We start from the raw sequence: 17,234 nt of genomic DNA, 5'->3' as shown, positions 1-17,234 counted from the left end.
AATAAAGAAAATACTCCAGAGGAGAGCGAGTTATTTAATATAAGGCACGGGACGAGACGTACGTGCCCCGTTCTCTGCCCCCTCCGAGTTCTCCCGTCCTAGGTGAGTTACGAGGCAGGAGCCCGAAATCACAGCCGCCCTCCTTAAACCAGTTTATGGCATCTCTACGATGTTTCCCCCGCATTTCCCCAATAACACTTGGCTCTGGGACTGCGCACCTCGCCAGCCTCCCAGCCTGGAACAGCTGCTCAAACTGGTGGGTGCCCGACCCCCTGGGATCCCCCGATCCCCCTGGGTGCCCCGGCTCCCTGCCGGAGGCTGCGGGCAGCCCCGACGTGCGGCACCGGGCTCCGAGAGAGGGGAGAAGGGGGCTGCGGTGCCCCCCTGCACGCACACACACACCGGGCACGGGCTGGGGCCGTCGGGGGGGACCGCCGGGGGTAGAGGCCGTGGGCGAGGGGTGGCGGAGGCTGAGCCCCCGCGGGAGGCACGGAGGTGCAGCCGCTCCGAATTCCCTTCGCTTCGCTTCCCAGCTCATCGCGGCGATGTTTTACGGGGGAATTAGGTTTTTGGTTTTTTTTTTTTTTTTGGAGGGGTGATGCTACGAGGGGATTTTTTTGGGGGGAGGGTGATGCTGCCAGGGGATCGCCCCCGCCGTGTCCCCCTCCTGCCGCTCACGCGTGGGTGTTGAACGCTGCCATTTCGGGGCTGTTGTGCTAAAAATATCAATAAAAACATCAACAAAAACAGCAACAAAACCAACAACAAAACAGAATAAAGCCGAGGGAAGTAGGTGCTGGCTCGGTCACCAAGAAACACGGGCGGAATCGGGTGCCAGATAGACGGGCGGTCACTTTTTTTTCCTTAAAAAAAAATGAAAAAAGATAAAGAAAAAGAGAGGAAGAAAATAATAATATTGAAAATAATAGAAGGAAAACGAACTAAGCCCTGGGTGCTCGCTCCGAGCCGTTTAAGGCACCGGCCTGACCCGGGGAGGGACCCGACCACCGCCCGGGGCCGGGGGGCGGCGGGGTGACCCCGGCGAGGAGCCGCGGAGCCCCGGGGGGGGGCACGGCGATGCTGTCGCTGCCCCCGGGCTCGCAGCACCGTCGGGGAACGGTCGGGGCGGCTCCCGAAGCGGGCAGCACCGCGGCGGCAGAGCCGCCGAGAGCCCCCCGAGGTGTCCCCGGTGTCGCCGGTGCCGCAGCATCAGCGGCTGCGCTCCCGGAGCCCCCTTTCCCCGACGGCTCGGCCCCGCATCCCAATGGGGCGTTTTTCCCCGTCGCGGTGTTTGGTTTTTTTTTCTTTGAAAAACCTAAAAATAAAAATAAAAATTAAGAAAGACGAGCGAGACGAGCGAGGAGACCGAGGCGACCGCGGAGCTGCTCGACGGCACACGCTGCCGGCAGCCGCCGCCGTCCCGTTCCCGGGGCCGAGCCGTGCCGTGCCGTGCCGAGCCGAGCCGGGGGGGGGCGGCGTGCACCCGGGAGCCCCCCAGGGGGCGCTGCAGCACCGCGGGCCGGGTGCGGGGCTCCCAGGCCCCCGCCGCACCGCCCGGCACCGCCCCGGGCACGGCGCGGCCGCGGGCTGTGCTGAGCAGCAGCAGCAGCAGCAGGAGCAGGAGCAGGAGGAGGAGGAGGAGGAGAAGGAGGAAGGCACCTGCTCGGGACGGCAGCCCCGAGCCCCACAAGCCGCTGTGGCCGCTGCCGTCGGTGCCAGCCGGGCACCGCCGTCGGGGGGGGCGCAGAGGGGTCGGGGTCCGACGGCCCCCCCTCCCGGGGCTCCCCGAGGGCTGTCGCCGAGCACCTGCTGGCCGGGGACAGCGGGGGACAGCCGGCCCGAGCTGCCCGCGGGGTTCCCCGCTCCCCCGGACCGGCCCCGGACCGCCAGCCGTCTGCGGAGCCAGCGGCCCGGGGAGCTTTCCGTTCCCCTCTCCTGCTTTTGGGTTTGGAGGCTTTTTTTCGTTTGGCCGGCCGGCCGGTCGCTTCCCGAACTCGGGCTTTTGTTTGTTTGATTTTTGTCTTTTTTTTTTCTTTCCCCAACAAGTGCGGCTTTTCTTTGCCTCGCTGGAAAGGCGAGAAACGAAGGCGGAGGAGAAACAACCCCCTCCGGCCTTTTTGTCGACGGGGAAGGGTCCCCACGGCCCCCCGAAAGGCTGCAGCGCGGGGTGGAAAAGGCGAATAAAAACTCCCGTGGCCGCTTCGTTCTCGACCAGCCGGCCCCGAAGCAGGATGCGACCCCTCGGGGACCCGGCACCCCCACCGCACCGTGCCGCTGACCCCGGCCCGGCCCGGCTCGGCTCGGCTCGGCCCCGCTCCCCGCGCCCCGTCCCGCACCCAGCCCCGCAGCGGGCTCCGGGGATCCCCGCTTCAGGCTCCCCAAAAGTGGAGCCTCCCCCGCCGGCGTTTTCGGGTCGAGGAGCCCAAATGCCGTTTGTGTATGGGGCCGGGATTTACAGCGGCGCGTTCCTTTAGGATCAGGAGCCTGGGCTCCCGTCCCCGGCGCGGGGACACGTCCAAAGCTGCCCCTTGCCCACCCCAGGTTGGGATATTTTTTTCTCCTATATACTAAAAAGAGAAAAAATTCCCAATGCAAACGTCGCTTGCGTCCTCTTCTCTTCAGCGGGCTTGAATTAAACGCCACACAGCCTACCTTGAGCCATTTTCAGAGCTGTTCGCACACGCCATTTCTCCTCACATCTTTTTACACTCAGAGCCTCGGATCTGCCGGCCAGGTTATACAATAAATCCCTCCCCCCCTTGGGATTTCAGTAATGTATAGAGAAAGATAACGTTCTTATTAAAACTCCCTAAAACCCCGGCCCGGAGCCTTGCGGAGCGAGGAGCTCAGCGCCTTTTGGAGCCGAGCAATCCGGAGTGAGGCCGAATCCAGCCCCAGCTCCCCGGGCACGAAAACCGAAACCGCTCCGCAAACGCCCTGCCTGCCCCAGGTGCGGGGCTGCGCGGGGGCACCCCGCACACCGATGCGTGTCCCCCCCCCCCCCCCGTACACACACACAGGGATTTTTTTCCGCTGGTTGTCGCCCGGTGGCTTGCTGCGGGGAAGCCCAGGAGCTCCCAGGAGGTGGTGGCCCGGAGGGCGACCCGCCATGGCGGCCGCGCAGCCCTTTGGACGTGAGCGCTACCTGCGCCTCCCGGTCCTGCCGGGCCCCGCTCTGCGCTGGGGAGGTTTGGGTTTTTTTTTTAGTTTTATTTCACACCGGGTGCTGAACAGGGCATAGGGTTGCGGGCAGCTCAACGGGGCCGGCGGCGGGGTGCGCGCCCCCGAACCTCCCCCGGCAGCGGCGCTGCGAGGGGGGGGGGGGGCACGAGTCACCTTAGGTAACGCCGCGCTGAAGGGGGGGGGACAAGGAAAAGGGGGGGCGATCCTGCCCCTTTAAAGCCCAGTTGCTACCCAAACACGAGTAAACAGCGGGGCCGGCGCGGCGGGGCGGGCCGGGGGCGGGCCGGGGCGGGTGCGCGGCCCCGAGCGCGGGGCTGAGCGCGCCGCGGGGTGGGCCGGCGGCGGGCGGGCGGGCGGGGACAGCGGCTCCTCGCCACCACTCACCGCTGAAATGTGATGGACCGGGCAGGGGGCGGCTCACACTCGCGCCGAGCCTCGCCGGGCTCGAAGGCAGGAGGCGGCTTTACACCGGGACACGCGCGGCCCCCACCCCCCCCCCCTCCACCCCCGACCCCCGACCCCGGCCGCCAGCTGCAGCCCCCCACGTCCCCACCATGCCGGCCGCCGCCGGGTCCCGGCCCCGCTGAGCTTCCCCCCCACCCCGCCTTGCTGTGGATGTAATGGCTCCGTGAAGGTGCCGCCTCGCTTTTGCCCCGGGAGGCCCGGGAGGAGCAGCCCGCTGCGGTAGGTAAGCGCTGCCCGGTGCCGTCGGTGGGAGGGGGGGCGGCTCGGCCGTGGGGTCCCCGAGTGCCACCCTTTGGGCACCCCCTTTCCTCTCCCACCGCACCCCGTTAAGCTCGGTGGAGGTGTTCACGCCAAATTCCTGCCGGGGAGGAATTTATATATATGTATGTATTTTTTCCCCGGGGTCGCGCTGGAGAAGCCCCGGCTCCGTCGAAATAGCCGGGGGTGGCCGCGGGGGGCTGGAGGGGACCCGGGGAGCACCGGGGCCGTTCCCCGGCCCTAAATCGGAGCAGGAGGAAGGGGAACGGCGGCCCGGGTAGGGTCGGGGGCAGGCAGGTAGCGAGGGGCTCGCCGCGGAGACAGCAGGCGTCGTTCAACGAAGCGCCCTGGATGGGAAGGGAAAAGGAAGTGCCAAGGTTTAAGTAACATCCGTTTTTGGTTGACTTTCCCCCCTTCACCTTGGTGGAAAGTGGCCTTAAAAGCCGGCACGGGGACGCTCGGCGGTGGTTTTTTTTCGATAGTTTTTAATGGGGTTTCCCCCCCCCCCCCGAAAGAGCAGCGCCAGGCGTAGCGCGGTTGGGGCAAGGGGGGGGCACGTGGAAAAAATTGGGGTTAAAAATGGGGGTTTCGGCGCTGAGCGCGCTCCTTTCGCCGAGATTTGCGGGGTCCCTTCGCGGTGCCTGCCGAGGCCGGGAGGGTTTTTCCCCGCTCCTCGGTGTTCCCAGGCGGAGTGGGAGCAAGGAGCCGCCGCTGCGAGGTCTTTAAAAATAAGGGTTTCCGTGCGACCACCTCCCTGAAGAAAAAAAAAATATATATAAAAAATAAGAAATAAAAACGTCGCCGTGTGCGCGGGGTCACCCCCATAACGCTGCCCTTGGGCTCGGGAGCAAACGGGGGGAGCCGGGCAGTGGCGAGCCGCGGCCCGAAGAAAACGAAAATGGGAGCGGGGAGCGCTCGGGGATGCCCCCCCGAGCGGCTTCTCCGCGTTTCTTCTCCACGGGGCCAGCCCGGAGCGGTGCAGAGGCTGGGGGCGAAGGGGTTTCGAAACCCATCCGAGGGGCCGAGGCTGCGGGGAGCCGGCGGGGCAGCCCCAGCCCTGCGGCGGCCTGGAGGGCTCCGTGCGGGGCCAGCTCGGCGGCCTCGACCTTCCCTTTTACTCCTCTTCTTATTTCGAATCGCTGTATTTTTTTTTTTTGAGCGGTGCGATCTATATATTTTTTTTTATTTTTTAAGGATAAGGCCTTTCGATTTTTTTATTATTATAATTTTTATATTTTTATTTTTTTTTAATATTTTTGGGAAGCACGCCTTGCCGGCCCCTGCTCCCAAACCCCAAGAGGAGCCGGCTCACCCCGCGGCCCTCCCAAAGCTCCGCTGCGGGCCAGGAGCCCCTTTCCACGGCTTGGGCCGGCCGCTGGGCTCCCGGCACCGAAGCCTGGCGGCGGGACCGGAGCTTCCCCCGGGCCTGGAGGGAGCAGAGCGGCTCCGGGGGTGCCGGTGCAGGCCGCCGGGAGGAGCGGCCCCGACGGTTTCGGGCCGGAGGGGCTTGAGCGAAAGCCACCGACGGCCGGGGAGGCCTCGGGGCCGGCCGCAGCCGGGGTGGCTCGGCTGGGCTGTGTGGGGCCATCTGGAAGGGATCTGAGCGCAAAGTGGATTTATTTAGGACCGGCAGCTCGGGGAAGGGGGGTGGGGGGGTTGGGGGGGCGGGGGTAAGGAGGTGTGCGTGTGGGGGGCAGGAGCCGCTTCGCTCTCCCTCGATTATCTTGATAAATGGGTTGGTGTTGAAGGAAGAAAAATAAGCAGCCGAGAAGGGATTAAAAAAAATAATAATAAAATAAAAAGCCGCCCCCCACCACCACCCCGGGCTCTGCCTGGGCTCTGCGCTCGCACCCTGCGCCTTCCCGGGGGGGGTCCGGGCCAAGGAGGGCTCGGGGTCGGGGCCTCCGCGCCCCGGAGGCTGCGGGAGGCCGAGCCGAGGCTGGCAGCGAGGCCGGGGGCCAGCTCGGGGCAGGGGGGGACAAGGGGGGAGGCCGCGGGGACCCCGAGGTGGCCGCGCTGGGACCGCGGGGACCCCGCGGAGCGGCTCCGGCTGCGCGTCCCGGGTGCGTTTCTCCGCGGTTTGTCTGATGGGAGTCAGGCTTTTATTTTTTTTTTCCTCTTTTTTAAAAAAAAAATAGTATTTTAAGTTTCGGTTGAAGGAGTGCTTCTGGGAGGGCTATTTTGATTATTATTGTTGGGTTTTTTTTCACGCTTTCGTTTCTGCGGGCGCAGCCATCGCGCCGGTGGCGGCCGCCGGCGGGACGGGGAGCGGGGGCAGGAACACGGCAGCGGCCCCGGCAGCTCGCCTCGGCCCCGGGGGGGGAAAAAAACCACGCCGCTTTCAGTAAAAGTCTCTCTCTCCCCTCCTTTTCCCCTTTCTTTCTCCCTAGGATTTTGTCCCCGTCTCAAAAGGCCAGCAGAGGCACCAGCTCCGGCGCCCCGGGAAGATGGGAAGCAAGGCGCTGCCGGCCCCCATCCCGCTGCACCCATCCCTGCAACTCACCAACTACTCCTTCCTCCAGGCTGTGAACACCTTCCCTGCAGCTGTGGACCAGCTGCAAGGTCTGTACGGACTCAGCGCCGTGCAAACCATGCACATGAACCACTGGACATTGGGTTACCCCAATGTGCACGAAATCACCCGCTCCACCATCACGGAGATGGCGGCCGCCCAGGGCCTGGTGGACTCCCGCTTCCCTTTCCCCGCTCTCCCCTTCGCCACGCACCTCTTCCACCCCAAGCAAGGGGCCATCGCCCACGTCCTCCCGGCCTTGCACAAGGACAGGCCCCGCTTTGACTTTGCCAACCTGGCCGTGGCCGCCACGCAGGAGGACCCCCCGAAAGTGGGCGAGCTGGCCAAGCTGAGCCCCGGACTGGCGTCCCCCCTGTCGGGGATCAGCAAGCTGTCCCCGGACAGAAAGCCTTCCCGGGGCCGCCTGCCCTCCAAGACGAAAAAGGAATTCATCTGCAAGTTCTGCGGCAGGCACTTCACCAAGTCCTACAACCTCCTCATCCACGAGCGGACCCACACGGACGAGCGGCCCTACACCTGCGACATCTGCCACAAGGCTTTCCGGAGGCAGGACCACCTGCGGGACCACCGGTGAGGGGCAGGAGCAGCGGGGGGGGGGGGGGGGAGGTGGGGGGGCGGGCTCCGCATCGCTGGGCTGAGCGGGAAGGCAGCGGGGACCCCCCCAAAAATAAACCCGAATCACCCGGCTGCCAAAAGCCGAGCCCTGCGGGGTCCCGGGCTCTGCTCCGGGGGGGTGGCAGGGGTGAAGCCGTCGGGGGGGCCGCTCGGAGACCCCCTTGCGAAGCGGGGTCCTGCTGGAGGTGGGGGGGCGAGGCGGGACCCCCCCCGGCTTTGCCGCCGGGCAGAGGAACGGGCTCGGCCGCCGCCGGCGGAGCTTCCCCGGCCGTGCGGCCCGAAGCCGGCCCCGCGGAGCGGCTGTGAATCGCCGGCAGCGTTTTGAGCCGACGGGGCTCGCCGTAAAAAGAGCGATAAATAAATAAATAAATTAATTAATTAATTAAGCAAAAGCGGGGCGAGGGGTTCTGGGGGGGAGGGAGCCGCGTTGTCCCCCCGCGGTCCCGGCAGCGCCGCTCACCCCCGCGGTTGCCTCCTTGCAGGTACATCCATTCCAAAGAGAAACCCTTCAAGTGCCAGGAGTGCGGGAAGGGCTTCTGCCAGTCCAGGACCCTGGCGGTCCACAAAACCCTCCACATGCAGGTGAGCCCGGCGCTGCCCTCCCCTTTCCTCCGCTCGTGTGCCGCCGGCACGGCTCGGCACGGCTCGGGGCTGCCTCGGGGACGGGGCTGCGGCTGCGGCACGGGGCGGCGAGAGCCGGGGCTTCAAATCCGCGGCCGCTCCGGGCTCGCTGGAGGCGGCGGGGAGCGAGCTTCGCTTTTGGTTTTATCCGCGCAGCCCTTTCGGGGCGTTTTTCGTTGACGGCGGGGGCTGCGCGGGGGCTGCGCGGGGCCGGGGCTGCGGGAGGGGGGCGCGGGGGGCGCCGGAGCCCCCGAGGCGTGGGGCAGGACGCGGCCGATGTCGCCGTGTGTCCCCCCCCGTCCTACCTCGGGCGGCCGCCCCGCGCCCGTGCCGCTTTTCCCGACGTTTCGAAGCGTTTTTGCTAACGAAAAGCGCAGCGATACGCGAAAGGCAGGTAGTTTGTGAAGGATTAATCCTTTGCTTGCTTCAAATCTGAACAGGAATCTCCACACAAATGCCCCACATGTGGAAGAACCTTTAATCAGAGAAGTAACCTGAAAACTCACCTTCTTACCCATACAGACATCAAGCCCTACAACTGTGAGCAGTGCGGCAAAGTGTTCAGGCGAAACTGTGATCTACGGCGGCACAGCCTAACTCACACCCCCCGGCAGGACTTCTAGAGCAGCCCGGGACCCCGCACCCGCGCCCGCAGCTCCGAGTTGCTCATTTTACTCAAGGACTGTATGGCAGAAAGTCACAGGCGTGCACACACACACACACACAACGCAGGGCAGGCTCAGGGGCCAATCTTTCCTAGCACGCGTCTGCAAAACTCGTTTAAGAGAGCGTGGACTGCAGGATCGGGCCCCTCTCCAAGCCACACCGAGGCGTAAAGCTACTCCTTGTAGATACTCGCGGCTCATTTTAGAGCTCTGTACAGAAATGTGGTTTTCGTTGTTTGTTCGTTTCGTGTTGTCATGTCAGATGCACGGCGATAACAAATCCGGGAGTCAAAGTATCTCTTAAGAAAGTGTATTTCAAAATAAATCCTTTTTTTTTTCCAAATACCTCCTGCCTGGTTGTATTATTCTCTGAACGTTTGGGCTTTTTTTTCCTGCTGTGTCGATGCAATGGTAAAGCATATTGAATAAATTTCCTAGTCGGGTAATTGTACTGTCACAACAATTTTGGTGATCGCTTTTGTTTGGCCTGTTTCACTGTTGCTTTTGTGTTATCTATTGTTAAGTAAAATGAAAGTGCCGTATTTGAGAGTTTATAGCTCTATTACTTAATACTATGAATGTCTAAATATTAACTTCTGTACTTTTATTATTTTCCCGAACGAAATACGTTTTTTTTTTCCTAAAAAGAAGAGAAAGAAAGAAATACTTGCAAATAAACAGATCTTAGGAAATAATGTATAGAGCCCTTCTTACGCCAAAGCGGCTTATTAGTAACTTATTTGCAATCAGCCCATGTATTGTAAAAGTCATCCCTTTCGTGGAGATTGCAGGAGATAGTCCCCTGCCATTAGACTTTGGACACGGGCAATTCACCCGCGTAGACAGGGACTTTATCCCGCAGAAGACGATTCCTTCCCCACCGCTCGGCGAGCAAACAGCGAGCCCCGAGCAACGCCCCGGGACCCCGTGGACCCCTCGAGGGCCGGGGGCTCTGGCAGCCCCCCCCTCGTGTCCCCCCGCCCCCCCCAGTCCTTTCCCTCCTTCCCCTCCACCGAGCATGGGGGGGGGGCGGGAGGAAAGGGGGACCCACGCTGGCTGCTCGCTCCCCCGGGAGACCCTCGCCCCCCCCTCTCCCCCCAGTTCCCTCCTTCCCTTCCCTGGGGGCCCCTGCTTGCAGGTAGCAGAGTGGAGGCATGGAGCCTCCCCCCACTTGTCGCCCTTGCCAGTGTCTCCGGTCACCCTGTGTCGTTCCCCCCCCTTACTGTGGGGAGTTTTGGAGGTGCATCCCCCTCCTCTGCCACCCTTGTCGCTCCCAGCACCCTCCTCCCCCCAGTTTAGCCCCCCCCCAGTTCTTCTTTTCCAGGCTGGGGACACCTGTCCTGCCCCCCCTCCTCTCCCGAAGTCTGGTCCAGATGAGGAGAAATCTTCCCCCCTGCCCCAGCAAGCTTTGACCCCGGGGGGGACCCTCCTGGCCTCAACTCAGTAAGGGGGGGGCTCCACTCCCGTGCCCCACCATGGCAGGTGCCGTGGGATGTGCCGTGCTTTGGGGACAGGTCCCACCAGGTGTAGGTCAGCAGATGCTGACCGGGCTGGGGTGGCTGCGGTGTCCCCATCCCCGTCCCTCACCGGTCCTACAGCAGGGAACCCGAACCCTGCTAATGGGCCGCAAGCCAAAACCAGCAGTGCCTGAGCCGTGGTCAGGCCATCGGTGCTGAAAGGGCTGCGTTGCTGCTCGCTACCCCGCATAGGGCTGCGGACCCCTGAGCCAGCCCCGCTCTGCCCCAGGCCAAGGCAGCCGGGTGGATTTCCACTGATGCAGCAGGCGAGGCCACCTCAAACCCAGCCGAAATTTCCTAGGTGGACAAGGCCTATCTCTCCGTCTGCTCCTGTCCAGCAAGACAGGGAGGGAAAAAAGTGTCTCTGCAGCCAGAGATACTGGTCTGCTGGCTGTAGGACAGCTTCCCTAGTCTAAGTTTATTTAAGGGCCATCTGCTTTCTTCACCCCCCTTGACTGGCACCCCTTCCCTTGCCGGGCTATCACACCCCAGGGGCACCCTTGGTCCCCCCAGGGCTGGCGGCATGTCCTCCCTCCCCAGCACACCCCTCCACCCCAACCTCTCTTTGCAGACATCGCTTGCTCCCTCTCTGCGGGCATCTTCCCAATATCTGATTTCTTCCTGTCTGACTGATTTTTCTATTCCCAGTGCATTCCCATTCTCCCAGTAGGTTATTTCCTCTAAGCTTCTCTACCCTTATTGTTCTCCGAGTTCCTGTCCCCAGGCCCTTTTGTGTCCCCAGTTTCTTGTTCTCAGAACCGAGTGTGCACAGCGAGGCTGGGATAGCTCTGCTCGAGTAAACACCCCTGTCAGGATACATATGGGCTTATTCTGCTCCTAGGCCAGGCTCGACGTGCAGTTTGTTTGGAAAGAACTTAATCAGATGAACCATATCAAAGGACTAAATTAAAACGATTGCATATAGCTAAGGTTTTATTTAATTGTTTGGGGTTTCTTGTTTAACAGTCTTCCCACTGAGCAGACACAGACTGTAAATTTATCTTCTCGGGATTTCAAAAGTTCAGCGGACGGAACAAAGACCAAAGAGCTGAATAGGGGCAGCGACAAGTATCTCCAACAGTCGGTCCCTTGGCTGTACTTTAAATTTAAACCAGTAGCTATAATCTTAAACGTCAGGGGTTGATTTAGTGTTTCTCTTTGACATCAATATACTTTCCAATGGCACTGACATGCTCCATTCACTTTTAAAAGATTATCTCTTGTTGGGAAACTTCGGAGACAGCTATAAAAGACACGTTACAATATATATGCGGTTCATTGTGTTTAGCCCTGTTTGGAAGAGAAACAGGTTCTGTAAAGCTATCTCTGGGGCAGGGCTAGTTTTCTTACAGCCATAAAGTGCCATCCTGAATTTCCCAATGCAAACACTAAACGCAGTAATATCCCCGTTACTGCCATTTGTTTCTGTACAAAGTACCTTTCTTCCTCCCGGAGCTCTGCTCCAGCACACGGCGCACAGCTACGTGCTCCTGCCGCTTCCCAAAGCACCTGCCTCTTGCTTCTGCCTGCTCCTCTGTCCCTTGTTGTCTCTTTATTTCCTGCACTGCGGCTCCTGCTCCCGCGCTGGCACTGCTCGTTCTGCGCCTTCGGCCGCGTTACAGACAGCAGACAGCTGTGGTGGGCAGCAGGCAGAAGGGCTGGCCGTGCTGGGGACAAAACGCAGCAGATAATTGAATACTGCAGCCACAATCTCCGTTTTTGGGGGCCAAATCAGACCAAAAAAAAAAAAAAACATGGTCCTTGAAGTTACATCTACTAACTGAGCTCTTTGTACATGAGTTGCTGGAATGAATGCCGTCGTGGCTGACGGTGGAGCAGCTCGGTTCAGCTGTATGTGCGTAACGCTTTGCTGCGAGGGCTTCTCCCGCACAGCACCTGCAGCCCACGCTGTTCCACACCGGCACTCCCAATGCCAGGGCAGCTTTGCTGACAACACCATCCCCTGTGCCAGTCCCGCCCCAGGACCACAGAATCACGGATCCCAGGGTGGCTGAGGCCGGCAGGGCCCTCTGGAGCCACCCGGTGCCACCCGTGCCCAAGCAGGGACACCCAGAGCAGGGTGCCCAGCACCACGTCCAGGCGGCTTCTGAAGGGCTCCAAGGAGGAGACCCCACAGCCAGGCACAGCCTGGATCTAAACGGGGACAGCACAGCAGCACCCCAGGGATGTGGCATGGACACGTGGTGCTGAGGGTCCCACTATTTGAATCAGTTCATGTCATTTGAGTTAAATGCATCCGAATTTTTAATTACTTGAACTTTTTCTCCCTCCCACCTCCTTCCCTTTTTGAACCTGCCCCTTCCAGCTTCCACTTGTTGCTTCCTCCAGCTACAAGCTTACACAAGCTCCTCTCTCTTCACTAACCCACACCTCTCTTTCCCTGCCTGGTACCTCTCACACTCTGCCAGTCCTTCCTTGCCCTCCCCAGCAAGGAGAGATGCCACATCCCCCTGTTGCTCAGGTGAGCGTGCAGGTGCCACAGGCAGACCCGGGCCACTTCAGTGACACCAGCTCTGGCACAAAGCCACCAGCATGGCCCTGGGAGCCCTGAGGTCAAAAGGAGTGAAGGGTTTGTGGTGAACAAGAAAAGCTGCTTGCCATCCCCAAAATGTTAGGACACGGTCAGTCAGCTGAGCTGCTCTGGTGGTGGAGAGCCTCCACCAGCTCTGTGCTCATCGTTCTGTAACTGCATAGAGGCTCTTTGTGTAGAAGGGCAACTTTGTTTTACTAAACTACGTTACACAAGCATATGTAGCTTTTATATTAATATGTCTCCAGCTCACAATTCCCTCCTCATAGCATCTCTTTTCCTCCCTGATTACAGAAGCTCTCGTATCTTCTTTTTCTTATTTATAAAAGTATAATTATGGCAAACACAGGGTACCTATTAGCCAAAAAGTTATTTTTGTTGAAGTTATTAAATACTTAGATTTAAAAAACATTTGTTTACTTTCAAAATAAAGGCATGGCATCTGAATAAAACATTCATTTAAAACTCCATTAAAAAAAAAATCCAGATGCAGCTGTTCATTTGTGAAACTTTGCCTGAAATCTTCTAGGAGAAGAAATGAGAAATGCAAAAATCTTTATGCCAAGGGCAGCAATTTTTTTTTTTTTTCTAAATCTGTGTAATTAAGGAAATGGGAGGTATAGGCTTCCCCCCCACTCCTCCCAGCCTCTCCCAGGAGGCTGAGCACTGCTCGCAGGGTGCAATTTTCAGCCACTGCTTGCAGCTAAGCAGGAATTTCTGATGAGCGGAGCAAGACCTGAAAATGTTTGGTCCCCAACGCGGGGACCTCACACCTCCATCCCCACATGGCTGAGCTGGAGCTGTGCATGACTGGTGCCAGCACGGTGCTGCCGGTGGGACACTGCCTCTCCTTTTTTCCAGGACAGGGATTAAACTTTGCATTGCAGATTGGCTTGAGATAGCGATTTAAAACTTTAAAAGCACGAGGAAGGTGCTGGGCAGTCCCCTGGCTGCATGAGAGCAAAAGAGCCAGTCTACGGGCCTTGGTGGCCCATCCACCACCACCTTGCTCCCGGCAGGACCGGGGCAGCAGCAGGACTTCTGCTTCCCTGAAATTCTCCTCGGATCCAGAGAGTGGCTCCATCGCCTCACAGGGCTGCGGGCTGAGCCTGGGAGAAGGCTGCAAACCCCAGTCCTTGCAGCTTCCCCTCGGTGCAGAAAAATCCCCCGGACTTGTGGCTTTGCAGACGAGGAACTTCACCTGGTGCAGGCGCCGAGCACCCTGCCGGCGCTGCGCCTTGCCGTAGGCAGTGCTGAGCCTCCCGCTCCTTGGCAGCGCGTCAGACCGCAGCTCCCTTGAGAGGGCTATTCTGCACGTCGGGGCATTTTGAAGACCTGCTCATTCATCTGGGGGGGAAGGAGACATTGATTGATTGATTGATTGGTTTTCTTTTTCTCAAGCGTAAGAGGAAGTAAGATTTTTTTTTTTTCTTTCCCCTTTTTCCTCTGAGCTTATTTACGAGGCATTGTCTCTGATACTGCCAGCTGACATCCTTTGGCATCACCGCCACACAGTGCACTGAAGATGCCTCGAGGTGTGTCAGTCGTCCTTCACGTCAGTGTGCCTTGATGCACCTCCTTGGCTGGGATTGAAAGGTACAGTTTCTAAATCTCCCGGTGACCCATTTTGCATGGATCACTGGTGTGCTAGAATGTAGCTGCTCCTTCCCATCGTGTTAATGCAAGTTCGCCCGTGTTCAAAGCAGGCACGTGCCATGCTGCGCACACAGGGAGAGCTCATACTCAAATCTCTGTGCAAAACCAGCACAGCCGCCCCAGGTTTGGTATTTTCAGCACAAGTTATGTGCATTAGGTGCCTTTTATTTAAACCTTGTAAATGCTCTGACTTGATAAACAGATTCAGACAGCTGGCCCCTGTTCATCTGAGACTCACTGGGGGTTCAGCAGCTAGCAAATGCTCCCAGGCTAGTGGGCACCCCTCCTGCTGGGGGCCCTGCTAGGTTAGGTTGGGTGGCGATGCCCACCGCTTGGTGTGCGAGCAGGAAAAAGGCTACGTCGCCTGCAAACTCAGCACCACCTAAAGTCACAGGCTGCCTGTTGGCCTGCCCCTGAGGCCTGCCCTGGGGACGGCAATAATTAGCACTTCCAGAACAACCCTGAGGCACCCGTGATGTGCAGGCACAAGCCTGAGGCTGTGCAGGCCTGTCTGCCTCTGCGTGGGGCTGGTGAGGAGGGCAGCAGGAAGACAAACTCTCAGGGGTATTTCTAGAAGGCTCCAAAGCCTGACTGTGATGGCGGATGGGATTCAGAGGCGGCTCCGGCCTAAGGGCCTGCTGAGGCTGCCTACGGGGCAATGCAAAGGCGGCTCACCCGCAGGCTGCCCCTGGTTTTCAGCTCAAATTTAAGTCCGCCTTACTGGGGTATAATGTAAACACCTCCCAGATCCAGGCCAGGAGCTGGTTTTGCTGGGGTGAATCATGCCACCATGCAAGCACCCCGTGCCTCTGCCTCCTATTTCCATGCCGCGGACTCCTTCCACTCCATGGCAGAAGTGGTGGCAGCCAAGAGGCCTGGCCCCATTCTGCAGAGCAAAGGCATGGACTGCCACAGAGAAACCCTAGGAAAACATGGAAGCTTTCAAGATTTCACTTATGGAGATGGCAAAATGAGTCTGGGTGGACAAGTTAGATCCTTCTCTTCTTTCACAATGTGCCCATTATTCTTTAATTCTCTTCCACAGAGAAGTAGGTCTTGAAATTAATGTTGCATTATGAGGCATGTGGCATCTCATACCATCACGACATGTTCTTGCTAAGCTATAACTGTATCTTTGTCATGATTCATATTTTGAACTGCTATTTAAAAAAATAAAAATTATCTAACTGAACAGTTCATCTCTGGTTCAGCTATGGGCAACTCAAATGTTTCTGAGTCTCATTTGTCTAGCTAAATAAAAACAAACAAACAAACAAACTCCAGAAACACAAAGTTTTTAATGGAATATTACATAGTGCTGTAGTCGCATGGTCCTGTCCTTTCCTGGGGGCACAACTGGCTCGTTTCCCTAAAATAACACAATAAATGACAAATGAGCTGTGATTATGACGCAGGAGCTTGGGCTGGAGCTGTAGACTTTGCAGCCTTCGCTGAAGACTGGCCCTAGAGATGCAGCATTCAATTTGTTTGCTTAAAGAGTGTTTTCCAACTGGGAAGTGAGGATATGGGCAGATGAACAAGTTACTGCAGGGAAAACAGGGGGTGTGAAAGTTCAGCATCTCAACTACTGCCAAGAAACTGCTCTTGTGTATTCTTTAACCCCCTCATAAACACGAATTAACTTTCCCTCTCCCACCCAAAGGATGAGATGTCTGGCTTTTGCTACCAGGTCCTGCCGCCTACAAGAGTGCACATGGATGCTTGCCACCCAAGAGCTACCCAGCTGCAGGCTGACACTACCTTGCCTTGCTGTAAGTTGTTCGTGCCCCAAACTCTGGGGTACAATCAGTTAACTTCCCCAGAAGCCCCCCAGCGACACCCTGATCCAGGTGAGAGAGCGGCACAGGCGCTTCCCAGCTCCCCGGCCTTTGCCCCGCAGCCACTTGCGCACAGCAACGCGGCCTGACTGAAATTCTTCAAGTTTCAGCAACAGGAAATTGCAGATGAGAGAAAGCAATGTAAAGTGCAGTTATACGGTTTCAGTCGCAAGCTGTGAAAAGTAGCAGCTCCCCAAGCTCTCAACCTTAACACTGCTATTAATACTATAATATTCTAATAGCACCAAGATCAATGGAGGATCAGGGCCTTGTTGAAGTAGACACCCTACCAAAACCGCTTGAGAACTCCCTGTCCTACCTTCACATAGTTTGTAGCCAAAGCATGCCAGCAAGTCCCTGAGCATGCTGCAATGCCCTGGTCACAATAAAGAGGGTGAGAAAGACTGTTTTATTTTTAAAGCTTGTTTTTCAGAAGCTATCTTTGCCAGGTAGCAGCTGAGGCACTCTGGAATACTCCTCTCTGGCAGTGAGGGATGTTGGTCAGGGGCCATAGGAGGAGAAATTGAGTTTTTGACTGGGGTATTATTCCCTCTCCTTGGGGAGCCCCAGAGACTGTTCTCATATGTGTGTGGTTGAAGCACAGGTGGGGAGAAGGCCCCTGCCTCTAAATCAGGTGGGCTTTCCACTGACTTGAACCTGGCATTGGACCAGAGGTCCTCCAGATGTCCCTTCTAACCTAAACCGCTCTGTGATTCCTGGGGGACTTGACAGCCCTCTGTTTTCCACAATTTGGACAGCTTGTGGCAGCACAAAGGCTGGTCAAGATGGTTGACAGCCCCTAGGTGAGGGGTGGAGGAGCAGGGCCGGCTAGTTTCTCCACGGGCATGGCGTTGACCCTTCCTGCTCCCCAGGGATAACAGGCTCCATCCTGGGAGCGGACTGGTTTCTATACGGGACTCGCCATCTTGATCCAGTTTGGATGGGTCAAGACATGTTGAGACATGCCCTTTCAATATGCTGCATTTTATTAAAAACAAAGTAGCTGTGGGCCAGATTGTAAAACTAGGTGGGCCTCATTTGTCTGTCCCTACTGTAAGCCAATGAAACCTTCAACATATCCAAACTCTCACCTTTTTACCCATTTGAATGAAAAAGCATCACTAATAAAAGAAAATGACTCACCTAATGCTAAACCTGAGCTCTGCAGATCAGCTTTGATCAAATTCACTGACATTTGGATAACTGCGTTATTATAACTAAAACATCTTTTAAAGTTTTTTTTTTCCAGACGCTCATTCTTTAAACTTTGCTTTGATCACTACGCATATCCTTTTCAGCAGAAATTTGTCCACAGAGGGTGAAGTTTTTTCA

General features: G+C 57.9%; 1 protein-coding gene and 1 long non-coding RNA gene across 4 annotated transcripts in view; both read left to right on the top strand.

The window, feature by feature from the left end:
• Positions 1-3,602: 3,602 nt before the first annotated feature.
• On the top strand, positions 3,603-8,685 carry OSR2 (odd-skipped related transciption factor 2). 3 transcript variants are annotated; one of them, XM_083827447.1, is made up of 4 exons: positions 3,603-3,871; positions 6,297-7,009; positions 7,537-7,636; positions 8,198-8,685. In XM_083827447.1, exons 2-4 carry the CDS (start codon positions 6,354-6,356, stop codon positions 8,270-8,272), a joined length of 831 nt encoding a protein of 276 aa, XP_083683573.1. In that variant the 5' UTR covers positions 3,603-3,871; positions 6,297-6,353; the 3' UTR covers positions 8,273-8,685. The 3 variants fall into 3 exon arrangements, with proteins under 3 accessions (XP_083683573.1, XP_083683571.1, XP_083683572.1); XM_083827445.1 differs by having other exon boundaries at positions 8,116-8,685; XM_083827446.1 differs by having other exon boundaries at positions 3,729-3,867; positions 8,116-8,685.
• A 4,212-nt stretch (positions 8,686-12,897) lies between these two features.
• The window catches only part of LOC310894248, a 42,145-nt gene continuing 37,808 nt past the window's right edge, over positions 12,898-17,234 (top strand). The window contains exons 1-2 of the long non-coding RNA XR_014579713.1: positions 12,898-14,004; positions 15,728-15,836. This is a non-coding gene — a long non-coding RNA (uncharacterized lncRNA). The remainder of the gene's footprint in view (positions 14,005-15,727; positions 15,837-17,234) is intronic.

Source organism: Anser anser, assembly GCF_964211835.1.
Source record: "Anser anser genome assembly, chromosome: 2".
NCBI lineage: Eukaryota > Metazoa > Chordata > Aves > Anseriformes > Anatidae > Anser > Anser anser.
The sequence above is the reverse complement of the archived record's forward strand: the minus strand, read 5'-3'. Positions and strand labels throughout refer to the sequence as shown.